General features: G+C 43.7%; 4 protein-coding genes across 4 annotated transcripts in view; all 4 read right to left on the reverse strand.

Moving 5' to 3' along the window:
- Positions 1–1,125: 1,125 nt before the first annotated feature.
- Positions 1,126–1,563, reverse strand: LOC134329028 (histone H2B-like). The gene has a single exon (XM_063010270.1). It carries the CDS (start codon positions 1,549–1,551, stop codon positions 1,177–1,179), a length of 375 nt encoding a protein of 124 aa, XP_062866340.1. The 5' UTR covers positions 1,552–1,563; the 3' UTR covers positions 1,126–1,176.
- Positions 1,564–2,252: 689 nt separating this feature from the next.
- LOC134328423 (histone H3.v1-like) overlaps positions 2,253–12,801 on the reverse strand; it is a 34,269-nt gene continuing 23,720 nt past the window's right edge. Inside the window, exons 3-6 of the mRNA XM_063009519.1 lie at positions 11,799–12,112; positions 11,011–11,239; positions 9,747–10,176; positions 2,253–2,698 (exon numbers count right to left, since the gene is read on the reverse strand). Coding sequence (XP_062865589.1) covers positions 2,253–2,698; positions 9,747–10,176; positions 11,011–11,239; positions 11,799–12,112 — 1,419 coding nt within the window. The remainder of the gene's footprint in view (positions 2,699–9,746; positions 10,177–11,010; positions 11,240–11,798; positions 12,113–12,801) is intronic.
- LOC134328998 (histone H2A-like) lies at positions 10,822–11,208 on the reverse strand. Its single transcript, XM_063010237.1, has one exon. It carries the CDS (start codon positions 11,206–11,208, stop codon positions 10,822–10,824), a length of 387 nt encoding a protein of 128 aa, XP_062866307.1.
- LOC134328862 (histone H1-like) lies at positions 11,795–12,453 on the reverse strand. Its single transcript, XM_063010094.1, has one exon. The coding sequence runs from the start codon at positions 12,404–12,406 to the stop codon at positions 11,795–11,797; it is 612 nt and encodes a 203-aa protein (XP_062866164.1). The 5' UTR covers positions 12,407–12,453.

Here is a 12,801-nt window from a genome sequence, read left to right on the forward strand (position 1 = left end):
ATCTACAGAACATCACCGTGTCAGCTTTAAGTTCACATGTACTGACACATTTCTAAAACAACACATGGCTCCAACATTCACATTCTACTGATCTTTCTAACACTCACAAAAAAGAGTCTATTTTAGTTATTTATCTGATACATCTTATTTATAAAGCTGCACTTTCTAATGTTTAACTTAGAAATGGCTTTAACACAGCTGACACCGACATATAAAATGTCTTATTTTACTTATTTGGATTTTATTGATACACAGCTAAGATCACTTTCACTTTAATCAAGATGTGTCTGACTTTGAAATGTCAGAATGCATATAAATGGAGCCACTTAATGCTGTTTAATGATAATAGTTGACCATTACACTGTCAGCTTAAACAAAACTTCAATCCTAACATTAATAACGGGACGATATTTTAAGTGTATCCAGAGCAGTAGAGAGAACAGAGTGGTGACACTCCCATCTCTACTTTAACTCGACTACATTCTGTACCTTCTCCACCACTTACATTAGACAAAATGAACTTGTGCATATTCACAATGAATTCATTAATGTATTACATGTAGGAATCAATGTTATAATAGTTTTGGATTTTTCATTATAGTTTAGTTTTATTTCATTGTGACTTTTTTCTCTTGTTTTTATAGTGGGTTTGCTAGTTCTTTTAAATTTTTTAATGCTTAGTTTTAGTGTAGTTTTTATCAGTTCTAGTATTAGTTTTAGTTTTTTTTATACTTTGGGTCATTTTTCAGGTGCAGGATTCAAAAAGGTCAGAGTAAATATTGCGTAATAAAAACTCAACAAAAGATACCATTTAAAAATGTTTTTTCAAATACTGTTGAACAACCAACTGTCCACAAAAACTGTAACAGTCCACAGAATAGCAGCTATTAGTATTATAATATCTTTTTTAAGAGTACAGTGATATTTTATTGTGTAATCTCCTAAACTCACCACATAGTGACAGTCGTGGACAACTCGTGAAAAACAGCAGTGCCCAAAACTAGTAATATATTAATAAATAAAAAAAAATCAAGTATTACAAACATGGGAAACTAGCTAGATAAAGTGGGTATAACATATTCAGATATAATATTTAGAAAAAGGAAAATTCTCTTAACTTGATAAGATGGGTGGCTCTTAAAAGAGCCGTTGGTTTGCCAGAGCTACTAAGGCGCTTTACTTGGAGCTGGTGTACTTGGTGACGGCCTTGGTACCCTCGGACACGGCGTGCTTGGCCAGCTCACCGGGAAGCAGCAGGCGCACGGCGGTCTGGATCTCCCTGGAGGTAATGGTGGAGCGCTTGTTGTAGTGAGCCAGACGAGAGGACTCACCAGCGATACGCTCGAATATGTCGTTGACGAAGGAGTTCATGATGCCCATAGCCTTGGAGGAGATCCCGGTATCAGGGTGGACCTGTTTCAGGACCTTGTACACGTAGATAGCGTAGCTCTCCTTCCTGGACTTTCTGCGCTTCTTGCCTCCTTTGCCGGCGGTCTTGGGGACGGTTTTCTTGGAACCCTTCTTGGGCGCGGCCTTCGCTGGTTCAGGCATGATGCTGCTGTTTCCTCTAGAACAAACTACAAGTGAATGTAGACGCTCTACACGCCCGCTTTATTAACCCTGCATGCTGAGTAAGACAAGATGAAACAAGTAACTCTGATTGGTCCAAGGTCCTGGGTTTCTATTGGACAGAGAACATACCGTTCCACGCCCCCTTCTGCCCCATTCACTAGAATCTGTTCTTTGTTGTCTGTTCCCGCTTAATCTGAGGTCGATACATGTTTTAAAACCGAATATAAAAAAAATAAATAGCAATATTTTATTACATTTTATATATAAATATATAGATAGGATAGATGTATATTTTTTGTTTGTTTTTTAAGCGAGGCATTTGGGCACAATGTTTTACTGTATTTTACACAGAGATCGTGTTAATGATTGTAGTGTAATCTACAGTATGGATGTACATTGGTAGTATGCAAACACGCCGTATGACAGCTAAACAATAATACTAAAATTACTAATGATAATTCCAAGCTTTTAGGGCTACATAAAGTGAATGTGTTATTTTTACTTATAATAATGATTTCAAGCTTTTGGGGCTAAACGACTGATTTGCAAATGTACGCATCAGTGAACGTGCTACTACTAATAATAACAATATTAATAATAAAAAAGGAGAACTTTTTCTTTTGTAGAAAATATGTGTGGCTCTTAAAAGAGACGTTGTGTTAGCGTGGAGGTCTGAACGTTTAACCCCCGAATCCGTACAGGGTGCGTCCCTGGCGTTTCAGAGCGTACACCACGTCCATTGCGGTGACGGTCTTTCTCTTGGCGTGCTCGGTGTAGGTGACGGCATCACGGATCACGTTCTCAAGGAAAACCTTGAGCACACCGCGGGTCTCCTCGTAGATCAAGCCGGAAATACGCTTCACACCGCCACGGCGAGCCAAACGGCGGATGGCGGGTTTAGTAATACCCTGGATATTATCACGGAGAACTTTGCGGTGACGCTTAGCGCCTCCTTTTCCAAGACCTTTGCCGCCTTTTCCTCTTCCGGACATCGTTACAGCTTTTATTGAAATGAAGCGAATCAATGCAGGACGAGCGTTCGCAGCGAGCCTGTTATTTCCCTCTACCGGACCTAGTTGAAGACAATGGGGCGGAGTTAAGTAGCGACCGCCCACTGTGACCGCAGCTGCTCGGAGTAGGCCTCATGTAAAGCGCATAACTTAGTACCGCCACTGTTTTTTCCTCAGTAAATCGGTCCACAATCGATGTGATGTATTCCACATGACATATTGTTCTGTAACTAATGTTTAATGTTAAGAATTTTTTTCTAAACATGTTGTACCAAAAGAAAGACAAACAAAGAAACAACCCTAAACCCTATGCAACCATAAACCCTATTACAATGTACTATAATCGCCATGTTTGTCGCATTTTTTAATTTTGTACAATTAGGTGGGACAAACAGCCATTAGATGCATGACAATGTAGCCAAAAAAAAAAAAAAAAAGAACATACTAGGAATTTGGAAAGACAGTGTGGGAGAATACAGCAGTGTATGATCAAAAATTCATATCAGTTTAAATCAGCAATTGAGGGTTAAGAGCCTTGCTCAAGGGCCCAACAGTGATAACCTAGCAGTGGTGGGGCTTGAACCAGTGACCCTCTGGTCACTGGCCTAGTCAGAGTCAGTCAGAGTCAGAGAGGTTTTATTGTCATTTCAGCTACATACAAGTACATATTGAAACGAAACAGCGTTCCTCTAGGATCACGGTGTAACACGGTACAAAAAGTGCAAGACAAAACAGTGCAAATACAACAATAATACAAAAAATCCTATAATAAATAACTACAAAAGATATTCCTAATTATCCCTAATATAAACAAGTAATTAGAACACAGGACTAAAGACAAGTGTTAGTACATGATGGTGAATAGATGGTACAATGGTTCATGAGGTAGTGACATGTTGTACATTAGCAGCGTAAAATTGGCAATGCAGATAAGGTGCCTAAAAAGTAGATATGGTGCAAAATACAAGTAAGGTGCAGAAATTATTGTGCATTTCCAGGAGGTGTGCAAAAATACAAGTAACATAGTCAAAAATACAAGTAACATAGTCAAAAATGCAAGTAACAGTCAATACAGTTCAGTGTGTGGCAGCAGAAAATTTCCGGAGGAAATTGTTATAGTACTGAGTTGAGGAGTCTGATTGCTTGAGGGATAAAACTGTTACACAGTCTGGTTGTGTTAGTCCGGATGCTGCGGTATCGTCTCCCAGACGGGAGCAGAGTAAAAAGTCCATGTGATGGATGGGTTGGATCGTCCACAATGCTGAGAGCTTTGCGGATGCAGCGGGTGTTAAAAATGTCCGTGAGAGATGGAAGAGCGACCCCGATGATCTTTTCAGCTGTCCTCACTACTCGCTGGAGAGTCTTACGGTCCGACGCAGTACAATTTCCGAACCAGACAGTGATGCAGCCGCTCAGGATGCTCTCGATTGTTCCTCTGTAGAACGTGGTGAGAATGGGGGGTGGCAGATGAGCTTTCCTCAGTCTTCTCAAAAAGTAGAGACGCTGCTGGGCTTTCTTGGTGATGGAACTGGTGTTAAGGGTCCAGGTGAGATTCTCCTCCAGATGAACACCGAGAAATTTGGTGCTCTTGACGATCTCAACAGATGAGCCGTCGATGTGCAGTGGGGAGTGGTCCCTTAGTGTCTTTCTAAAGTCAATGACCATCTCTTTGGTTTTATCCACGTTCAGAGACAGGTTGTTGACTTGGCACCAGTTCGTTAGATGTTGTACCTCCTCTCTGTACGCTGACTCATCGTTGTTGCTGATGAGTCCCACCACAGTTGTGTCGTCTGCAAACTTAACGATGGAATTCGAGCTGTGCATTGCTGTACAGTCGTGCGTAAGCAGAGTAAACAGCAGTGGACTGAGCACACAGCCTTGGGGAGTGCCGGTGCTCAGTGTGGTGGTGCTGGAGGTGTTCTTACCGATCCGGACGGACTGAGGTCTCTCAGTCAAGAAGTCCAGGATCCAGTTGCAGAGAGAGGTGTTCAGGCCCAGCGTGCTCAGCTTTCCAATTAGATGCTGAGGAATGATGGTGTTGAATGCTGAGCTAAAGTCTATGAACAGCATCCTGACGTAAGTGTTCTTTCTGTCCAGGTGTGTAGAAGCCAGGTGGAGTGTGGTGGATATGGCGTCGTCCGTTGAGCGGTTAGGACGGTACGCAAACTGCAGTGGGTCCATGGTGGGAGGCAGTAGGGTCTTAATATGCCTCATGACTAGTTTCTCGAAGCACTTCATGATGATAGGCGTGAGTGCTACGGGACGATAGTCGTTGAAGCATGACACAGATGACTTCTTTGGCACGGGTACGATGGTGGTCGTCTTGAGGCACGTTGGAACGATGGCGCTGCTCAGGGAGATGTTGAAGATGTCAGTGAATACATCTGCCAGCTGGTCTGCACATCCCTTGAGCACTCGGCCAGGAATGTTGTCTGGTCCAGAAGCCTTCCGTGGGTTGACTCTGTGCAGAGTTCTCCTCACGTCCGCTGTGGTGAGACGAAGCACCTGGTCGTCACAAGGTGGGATCATCTTCCTCGCCAACATGTTGTTCTGCGCCTCGAACCGAGCGTAGAAGTCGTTCAGCGCATCTGGAAGGGAGGCATCACTGTCACAGACGGGTGGAGTCGTCCTGTAGTTGGTGATGGCCTGGATGCCCTGCCACAAGCGCCGTGTGTCACCGCTGTTCTGGAAGTGGCTGTGGATGTTCTGGCCGTGTGCGCGCTTTGCTTCTCGGATCGCCCGGGACAGTCTGGCTCTCGCTGTTCTCAGAGCCGGCTGGTCACCTGCTTTAAAAGCGGAGTCTCGGGCCCTCAGCAGTGCACGCACCTCTGGAGTCATCCACGGCTTCTGGTTGGGTCTGGAAGTGATGGTTCTAGTGGTAGTGACGTCCTCAATGCATTTGCTGATGTAGCAGGTCACTGAAGTCGTGTACTCCTCTAGATCAGTGTAATCGCTGTATGTTGCAGCCTCCCTAAACATGTCCCAGTCAGTGCACTCAAAACAGTCCTGAAGAGCAGAGATGGATCCTTCTGGCCAGGTTTTCACCTGTTTCTGTACAGGTCTGGAGCGCCTGACGAGTGCTCTGTATGCTGGGATTAGCATTACAGAGATGTGGTCTGAGTATCCGAGGTGGGGGCGGGGCTCCGCCCGGTACGCACCGGCAATGTTCGTGTAAACATTATCCAGCGTGTTCGCTCCTCTCGTAGCAAAGTCCACATGCTGATGGAATTTAGGGAGAACAGACTTGAGATTTGCATGATTAAAATCCCCAGCGATAATAAACAGTCCGTCTGGATGAATGGTCTGCAGTTCGCTGATGGCTCTGTAGAGTTCGCTTAGTGCTAACTTCGCGTTCGCGCTGGGCGGAAGATACACCGCGACAATAAGCACGCTGGTGAATTCCCGTGGTAAATAAAAAGGTCTGCATCTAACAATAGCAAATTCCACCATCGGAGAACAGTACGCCACAACAAGCACAGAGTCCTTGCACCATTCGGTGTTGATGTAAACACAAACGCCTCCTCCTCGTGTTTTACCGGACTGAGCTGCATTTCTATCGGCGCGATACGATGCTAGCCCGTCTAGCTGAATGGCACTGTCTGGAATGTTGTCGCTAAGCCATGTTTCAGTGAAAATTAAAACACAACAGTCCCTGTACTCACATTGGGTAGTTCGCTGAAGTCTGATACAGTCCAGTTTATTCTCCAGAGAGCATGCATTTGCGAGGAATAACGATGGTAGAGCCGGCCGGCTTGGGTTAGCTTTTAGCCTAGCACGGACCCCGGCTCGCTTTCCACGCTTCTGCTTCCTCGAGCACCGCTTGCGGCGCCCCCTCCCCCGGTCACCTGCTTCAGGTAACTCCGAGGACTGCAGGCCTGGTTCGCGAAGTAGGCAGAGTTCATGCAGAGTTCGCCGCAAATCATCTTGCAGGTTGGTTTCTGACTGTTTTCTCAATTGTAGCAGTGTATGGCGGTTGTAAACTGAGTCAAAAGTGGTTTCCATACGTTTATAAACAAAACTGTCCTAAACAAAACTTACAAACTTTTCTGCAAAACAACAAAAAACACCGTTTTTCGACCCCAGAGCGGCCGCTGCGTGTTAACGCGCCGCCATCTTGGATCATAGATAGTATGATCCTAGTACCTTAACCACTAGGCTACAGCTGGCCCTGGATATGTGTCACCTGGACTGCTAGAGCCATTAATGTTTTGTTAAAGTGGGTGTTAGAGTCATGAATGAGTAAATAACTAAATAAATACATAAACAATGAATACATTAAACACATAAATACATAAAAAATGTGTAAAGCAGTGTTTGGATTTGTCTGTGCTGAACAATACTGATGCAAGTCTTTATAAGTGACATCTGTGTTAAAAATGTGTTTGTATATTTCACTGTATTGTGAGAAATGGGACGTTATAAGTCATATTCTGCTAAAGCATAACGTTTCATAAACATATTTCAAAATCAGACACATCTTGATTAAAGTGAAAGTGATCTTAGCTGTGTATCAATAAAATCCAAATAAGTGAAAGAAGATATTTTATGTTTCAGTGTTAGCTGTGTTAAAGCCATTTCTGAGTTTTAAAAAGAATTATAAAAAAAAAAAAAAAGCATGTTAATAAGTGAGATCTCTTGTGTAAGTGTAGGAGCCATGTGTTGTTTTAGAAATGTGTCCGTACATGTGAACTCAAATTAATTAATTAATTAATTTATTTTCTTTTTTTATGGGGTTGGTTTTCTGGTTTTTTTTATTTCCCTCTCAGTTTATGATTTAGGTGTGTGCGAGTTTATCCATCTTCACCGTAATGTGTTCATGAACAGAACTGTGAGTGCAATAGATAGAAACTGCAATTTCTTAACAAGACATGGGCGTCTATTTATTTACTGAAGTCAGAAGTAAAGCCGTTTAAAGTTTACAATTTAATTCCCCATTATGGTACTAAACACCGTGAAATACAAGAACGTGAACAATGTTCAACATTCAGGTGTGAAGCTTTGCTAGCTCAAATACAAAAGCAACAAGGTCTTTTTATAGCGCTTTATGTACTTTTTGGAAATCACAAAGCTGGTCTTGACTGCTTCAAAGGACTGAAAAACAGCAAATGAAGTCCAAAAGTTATAGAATTTTTTTTTTTGTGTATTGTTATTTTTTTTACAAATTTTTTTTTTTTACCCCTTTTTCTCCCCTTTTTTAGCGCATCCAATTGTTCAATTAGCATCGTGCTTCCTCTCTGTCTATGCCGAACCCTGCCCTGACGGAGGTGATTGAAGCTAACCCGTATCCCCTCCGAAACACGAGCAGCAGCCAGATGCGTCTTTGCCACCCACACATTGACGAGTTTGGCGCCACCTAGCGTTGCATGCTGGAGAGACACACCCTAAAGGCACCCCCTCCCATCTCTGTGTAAGCGCCTCCAATCAGCCGGCAGAGAACGCAACCGCATTCTGACAGAGAGAGACCCACATCCGGTTCTTTGTCCCACACGAGCAACCGGCCAATCGTTGCTCATATAGCCACTCAGCTTCGAACCTGGATTCGATACGACGCTTCTCAGAATCCAGCCCTGGTTGCAGCGCGTCTCTTTTTACCGCTGCGCCACCTGAGCGGCTTTTTTGTGTATTGTTAATGTGAAAACCTAAACTTTTTCCCACCTGTTTTCGTGAAAGTAAATTAAATAGTGAAATTATGTTGATGTTTTTACTCTGCCTCCTTCTAATTTCATTGCCTGATAGTAAAAATAGGATTAATTTAGGGTTAGAACTAGCTTGGGGTCATTCTAATTGGGTTAGATACATGTTGGGGTTATCATAGTTACGGTTAGAAACATTTTGGGGTTATTATAGTTTGGGTTAGAAGGAGGTTTTAAATTGGGCTCAACAGATATCATCTGTGCTGCCTAGGAACACAAGGCGCACCTGGAGCTGACGAACCACACCTGGGTCCTCATGCCTTCAGATCAGGTAGCGAGAACAATGAGTTCCAGCCTGAGTGTGAGTGCCACCAAAAACTTTAATTCCTCAGCTGTGCAGTGGGGCTTCGGTCAGGCCTCTGTGCAGGACACTGGAGTTTCTTGAAGCCGAGCTTCTCTTTATGTTTGTGGATTTTGCTTTGTGCACAGAGTTTTAGTCCTGCTGGAACAGGACAGGGTCTTCCCCTTTAATCTAATTCAGTCATGGTTTTTATCTCACTCGCTTATGACACTTGTTAACACTTGTTAGATATGGTGGTGGCTGAAACACATGAATTTCCAAATTAGAAAAGGCATCATTGTGAATACGGTTGTTTTATTACCATTATTACAATAACCAGTCTTATGGTTAACATTCAATATTCTGCTCATTCCTTATGCCTTCATCCAGCGTGTTTACATTCTACCAATGTACAGCCATACTGTAGATTACACTCCAATCAGTTAATACGATCTCTGTGTAAAATACAGACTGTGTACACCGTGCAACACCAACGCCACTAAATCCTGCTAACAATTTTTTATATTACATAAAAATACATAAAAATATACATACATAAAAGAAAACACACACATACACACAAACACACAGATTTAGTTCGTGTTTTCACATTTTGGTCACGAGATGGAAGAAACGCTCCACTAACCGTCTATTGGTTCTCCATAACATTATAATTACAGTTACTACTACTAGTTACATAATTACTGATTATTAATCTTCTTTTTTTTGCATTAGTAGTGTAATATTTTAACCACTGCTGCAATTTACGGCTCCCTCTTACTTACCGTCATGTTTTTTTTGTTACTCTACTACTCACAACGACTATATTACTCTTACTAACTCAATGCTTTATAGAGCCCCATAAACATACACCACTATAAACATTATTAATCATGTGTTATAAGACACCACCTGCCAATCTTTAATCAGCTGTACTTATGTAACCGTGTTTATAATTGTTGTAAGAACATGTAAAGTACATCTCTACACACACACAAACACATTAACCAGTTTTTCCTAATATTTATAACTGATAAATATAACTAAATTATAACTCGGGACATGCACACACAATGGAACAATAAATAAATAAAAAAAAGTTATGAAAAATGCCCATTTCAGTGGAAGCATGTAAGTGGCTCTTAAAAGAGCCTTTGGGGATAACTGGATGGAGTGGGTTCGTTTAAGCACGCTCTCCGCGAATACGGCGGGCCAGCTGGATGTCCTTAGGCATGATGGTCACCCTCTTGGCATGGATGGCGCACAGGTTGGTGTCCTCGAACAGACCGACCAGGTAAGCCTCACTGGCCTCCTGCAGAGCCATGACGGCAGAACTCTGGAAGCGCAGATCGGTCTTAAAGTCCTGAGCGATCTCTCTAACCAGGCGCTGGAAGGGCAGCTTGCGGATGAGCAGCTCGGTGGACTTCTGATAACGGCGGATTTCACGCAGAGCCACGGTACCTGGCCTGTAACGGTGAGGTTTCTTCACACCGCCAGTAGCCGGGGCGCTCTTGCGGGCAGCCTTAGTGGCGAGCTGCTTCCTCGGCGCTTTACCACCGGTGGATTTACGAGCGGTCTGCTTGGTTCTTGCCATCGCGTCTGGAACTCTGCACTTCACCAACTGTAGGACAGAATATGTTAACCCGCCCAACACGCTCTATTTAAGTACCAGAGCCGCTCCGCGCTCATTGGGCGTCTTGATGAAGCTCTTTTCTCATTGGACGATCGTGCTTACATCAAATGTCACTTACTGGTCGGCGTTCTGCCACTGCCTCGTTTCAGAAACAAAGTATTTCCTCCATGCTGTTGGCGGGATTTATAATACTTTCCTTTGTCTCTTTGTGCTTTTAAAACACAGCCTACAATCGCACTTAAAATATATACCTTTTAAAAAAATATATTATTGAATATTTCGATCATTTTGCTTATTATTATTGTTATTATTAGTATTATTGTAATTTTTGTTCCATGTGTTCTACACAAACACGTTTGTTGCACCACTTTTAATCGTCTAAATTGTTGGTTTTGCTACTGCAAGTGATATATATATATATATATGTAAAGATAAATAGAAAGGGAAAATATAAATCGTACATATTGATTTGTTAATTTTACCATGTCATAAATCATGTGAGTTTTATGCCGTGTGAGCCTATGAAACGATATTATATCTGTTTCGTTTACACATTATCTGGGGAAATTGCACTTTTTCTGTGGAAATGGGTGGCTCTTAAAAGAGCCTTTTGGTTAGAACACGAGAGCGACTTTACTTGGCCTTGGCTGCTTTCTCGGTCTTCTTGGGTAACAGAACAGCCTGGATGTTAGGCAGCACACCGCCCTGAGCGATGGTTACACCTCCAAGCAATCTGTTCAACTCCTCGTCGTTACGCACGGCCAACTGCAGATGACGAGGGATGATACGAGACTTCTTGTTATCTCTGGCGGCGTTACCAGCCAACTCGAGGATCTCAGCGGTCAGATACTCCAGCACGGCAGCCAAGTAGACAGGAGCTCCAGCTCCCACACGGTGGGCGTAATTACCCTTACGTAGCAGTCTGTGAACACGGCCCACGGGGAACTGAAGGCCGGCACGGGATGAGCGAGTCTTGGCCTTAGCCCTAGTCTTACCACCGGTCTTCCCTCGACCACTCATTTTGATGATCAGATGTGTTCGTCGAACAAAACTGGAATAAACTCAGAGAGAGCTCGAAACGGTATGATATAGGCAAACTGGCCTCTCTCCTATTGGCTAAGAGCGAAGGTACAGCTGAGCCAATCCTAAAAGCGCCGTCATGTCCCAAGGGAAACACATACTGCCCCCCCCCCCTCTCTTCTCCTCCGTTCTCCCGCCCGTGTAATGTATGATACAGAAAAGCTTCTCTTAAGCAACAATTACATTATATTATGTCACAATAACATTTACACTAACAATTACATTATGTAAGGAGCTCATATACGTGAGTGCACATACATACACATTTATACGGACAGTTTTATGGGGATGTGTGACAAAATCATTATTACACATAAAACAGGACCAGACATACTTAGTGTTTTTAACTCCTTGCTTATTACACTCTCCATAAAATATGTATGAATGTATGTATGAATAGTTGTATGTTTGCATGCATGCTTATATGTATGTATGTGTTTAGGAAACGCGACTCTTTATGGGAGGAAATAGGTGGCTCTTAAAAGAGCCGTTTTAAGGAAACAAAAGTAATAAAACATAAACATGTTTACTTCTTCTTGGGTGCAGCTTTTTTGGCCTTGGCCGCTTTGGGCTTAGCGGTCTTGGGTTTGGCTGCCTTGGCTTTTTTAGGACTCTTGGCTGCCTTCTTGGGGGTCGCCGGCTTCTTAGCCTTCTTAGGGCTCTTGGTGGCTTTCTTAGCGGCAGCAGCGGGTTTCTTGGGGGACTTCTTAGCGGCTTCGGGCTTCTTGGCTGTTACCTTCTTGGGCTTCTTTGCAGCGGCGGGTTTCTTTGCGGCCTTTTTCACTTTAGGAGCGGCGGCTTTTTTGGCCGCGGGTTTCTTCTCCTCGGTCTGCTTCTTGTTGAGCTTGAAAGAGCCTGAGGCGCCGGTGCCCTTGGTCTGCACCAGGGTGCCCTTGGTCACCAGGCTTTTGACGGCGAGTTTGACGCGGGAGTTGTTCTTCTCCACGTCGTATCCACCTGCAGACAGAGCTTTCTTCAGGGCGGCCAGGGACACGCCGCTCCTCTCCTTGGAAGCGGAAACAGCTTTGACGATCAGCTCGCCGACGCTGGGACCCGCTTTCTTGGGTTTGGCCGCGGTCTTCTTTTTAGGAGCCTTGGCGGGGGCCGAGCTGGCCGGTGCTGGAGCTTCTTCTACCATCGTTGTTGGAGCTAAAACGGCGCTAAGAAAGAGCGAGTGAAGCGCTGTGCTCTGTTGTACAGAGACTCCTCCCTCTTACGAGAGGGGGCGGGGCTTTATAGCACACATGAGAACTGTGTAGGCTCAACTCGGCCAGCGCAGCGTCTGTGTGCTTCCGTGACACATGCGCACTTGTGTTTTCTCATGGCAAATAGTGATTAAAATACAAGTCCTGATATAAAATACGAGGTAATAAAGTGCACGTCGGCCGAACATAAGCTCTCTCGTTCATGTAAAAGCCCGCAAAGGGAACCTAACGATGCTCTGTTTCCTTGTGTTCTGCTAAAACAGCACACCGCTCCTGATGCGTAAAGCGACGCAGCGCACATTTCACATCTTATTACACGTAAAAATAT

This window comes from Trichomycterus rosablanca, chromosome 15, assembly GCF_030014385.1.
Source record: "Trichomycterus rosablanca isolate fTriRos1 chromosome 15, fTriRos1.hap1, whole genome shotgun sequence".
Lineage (NCBI taxonomy): Eukaryota > Metazoa > Chordata > Actinopteri > Siluriformes > Trichomycteridae > Trichomycterus > Trichomycterus rosablanca.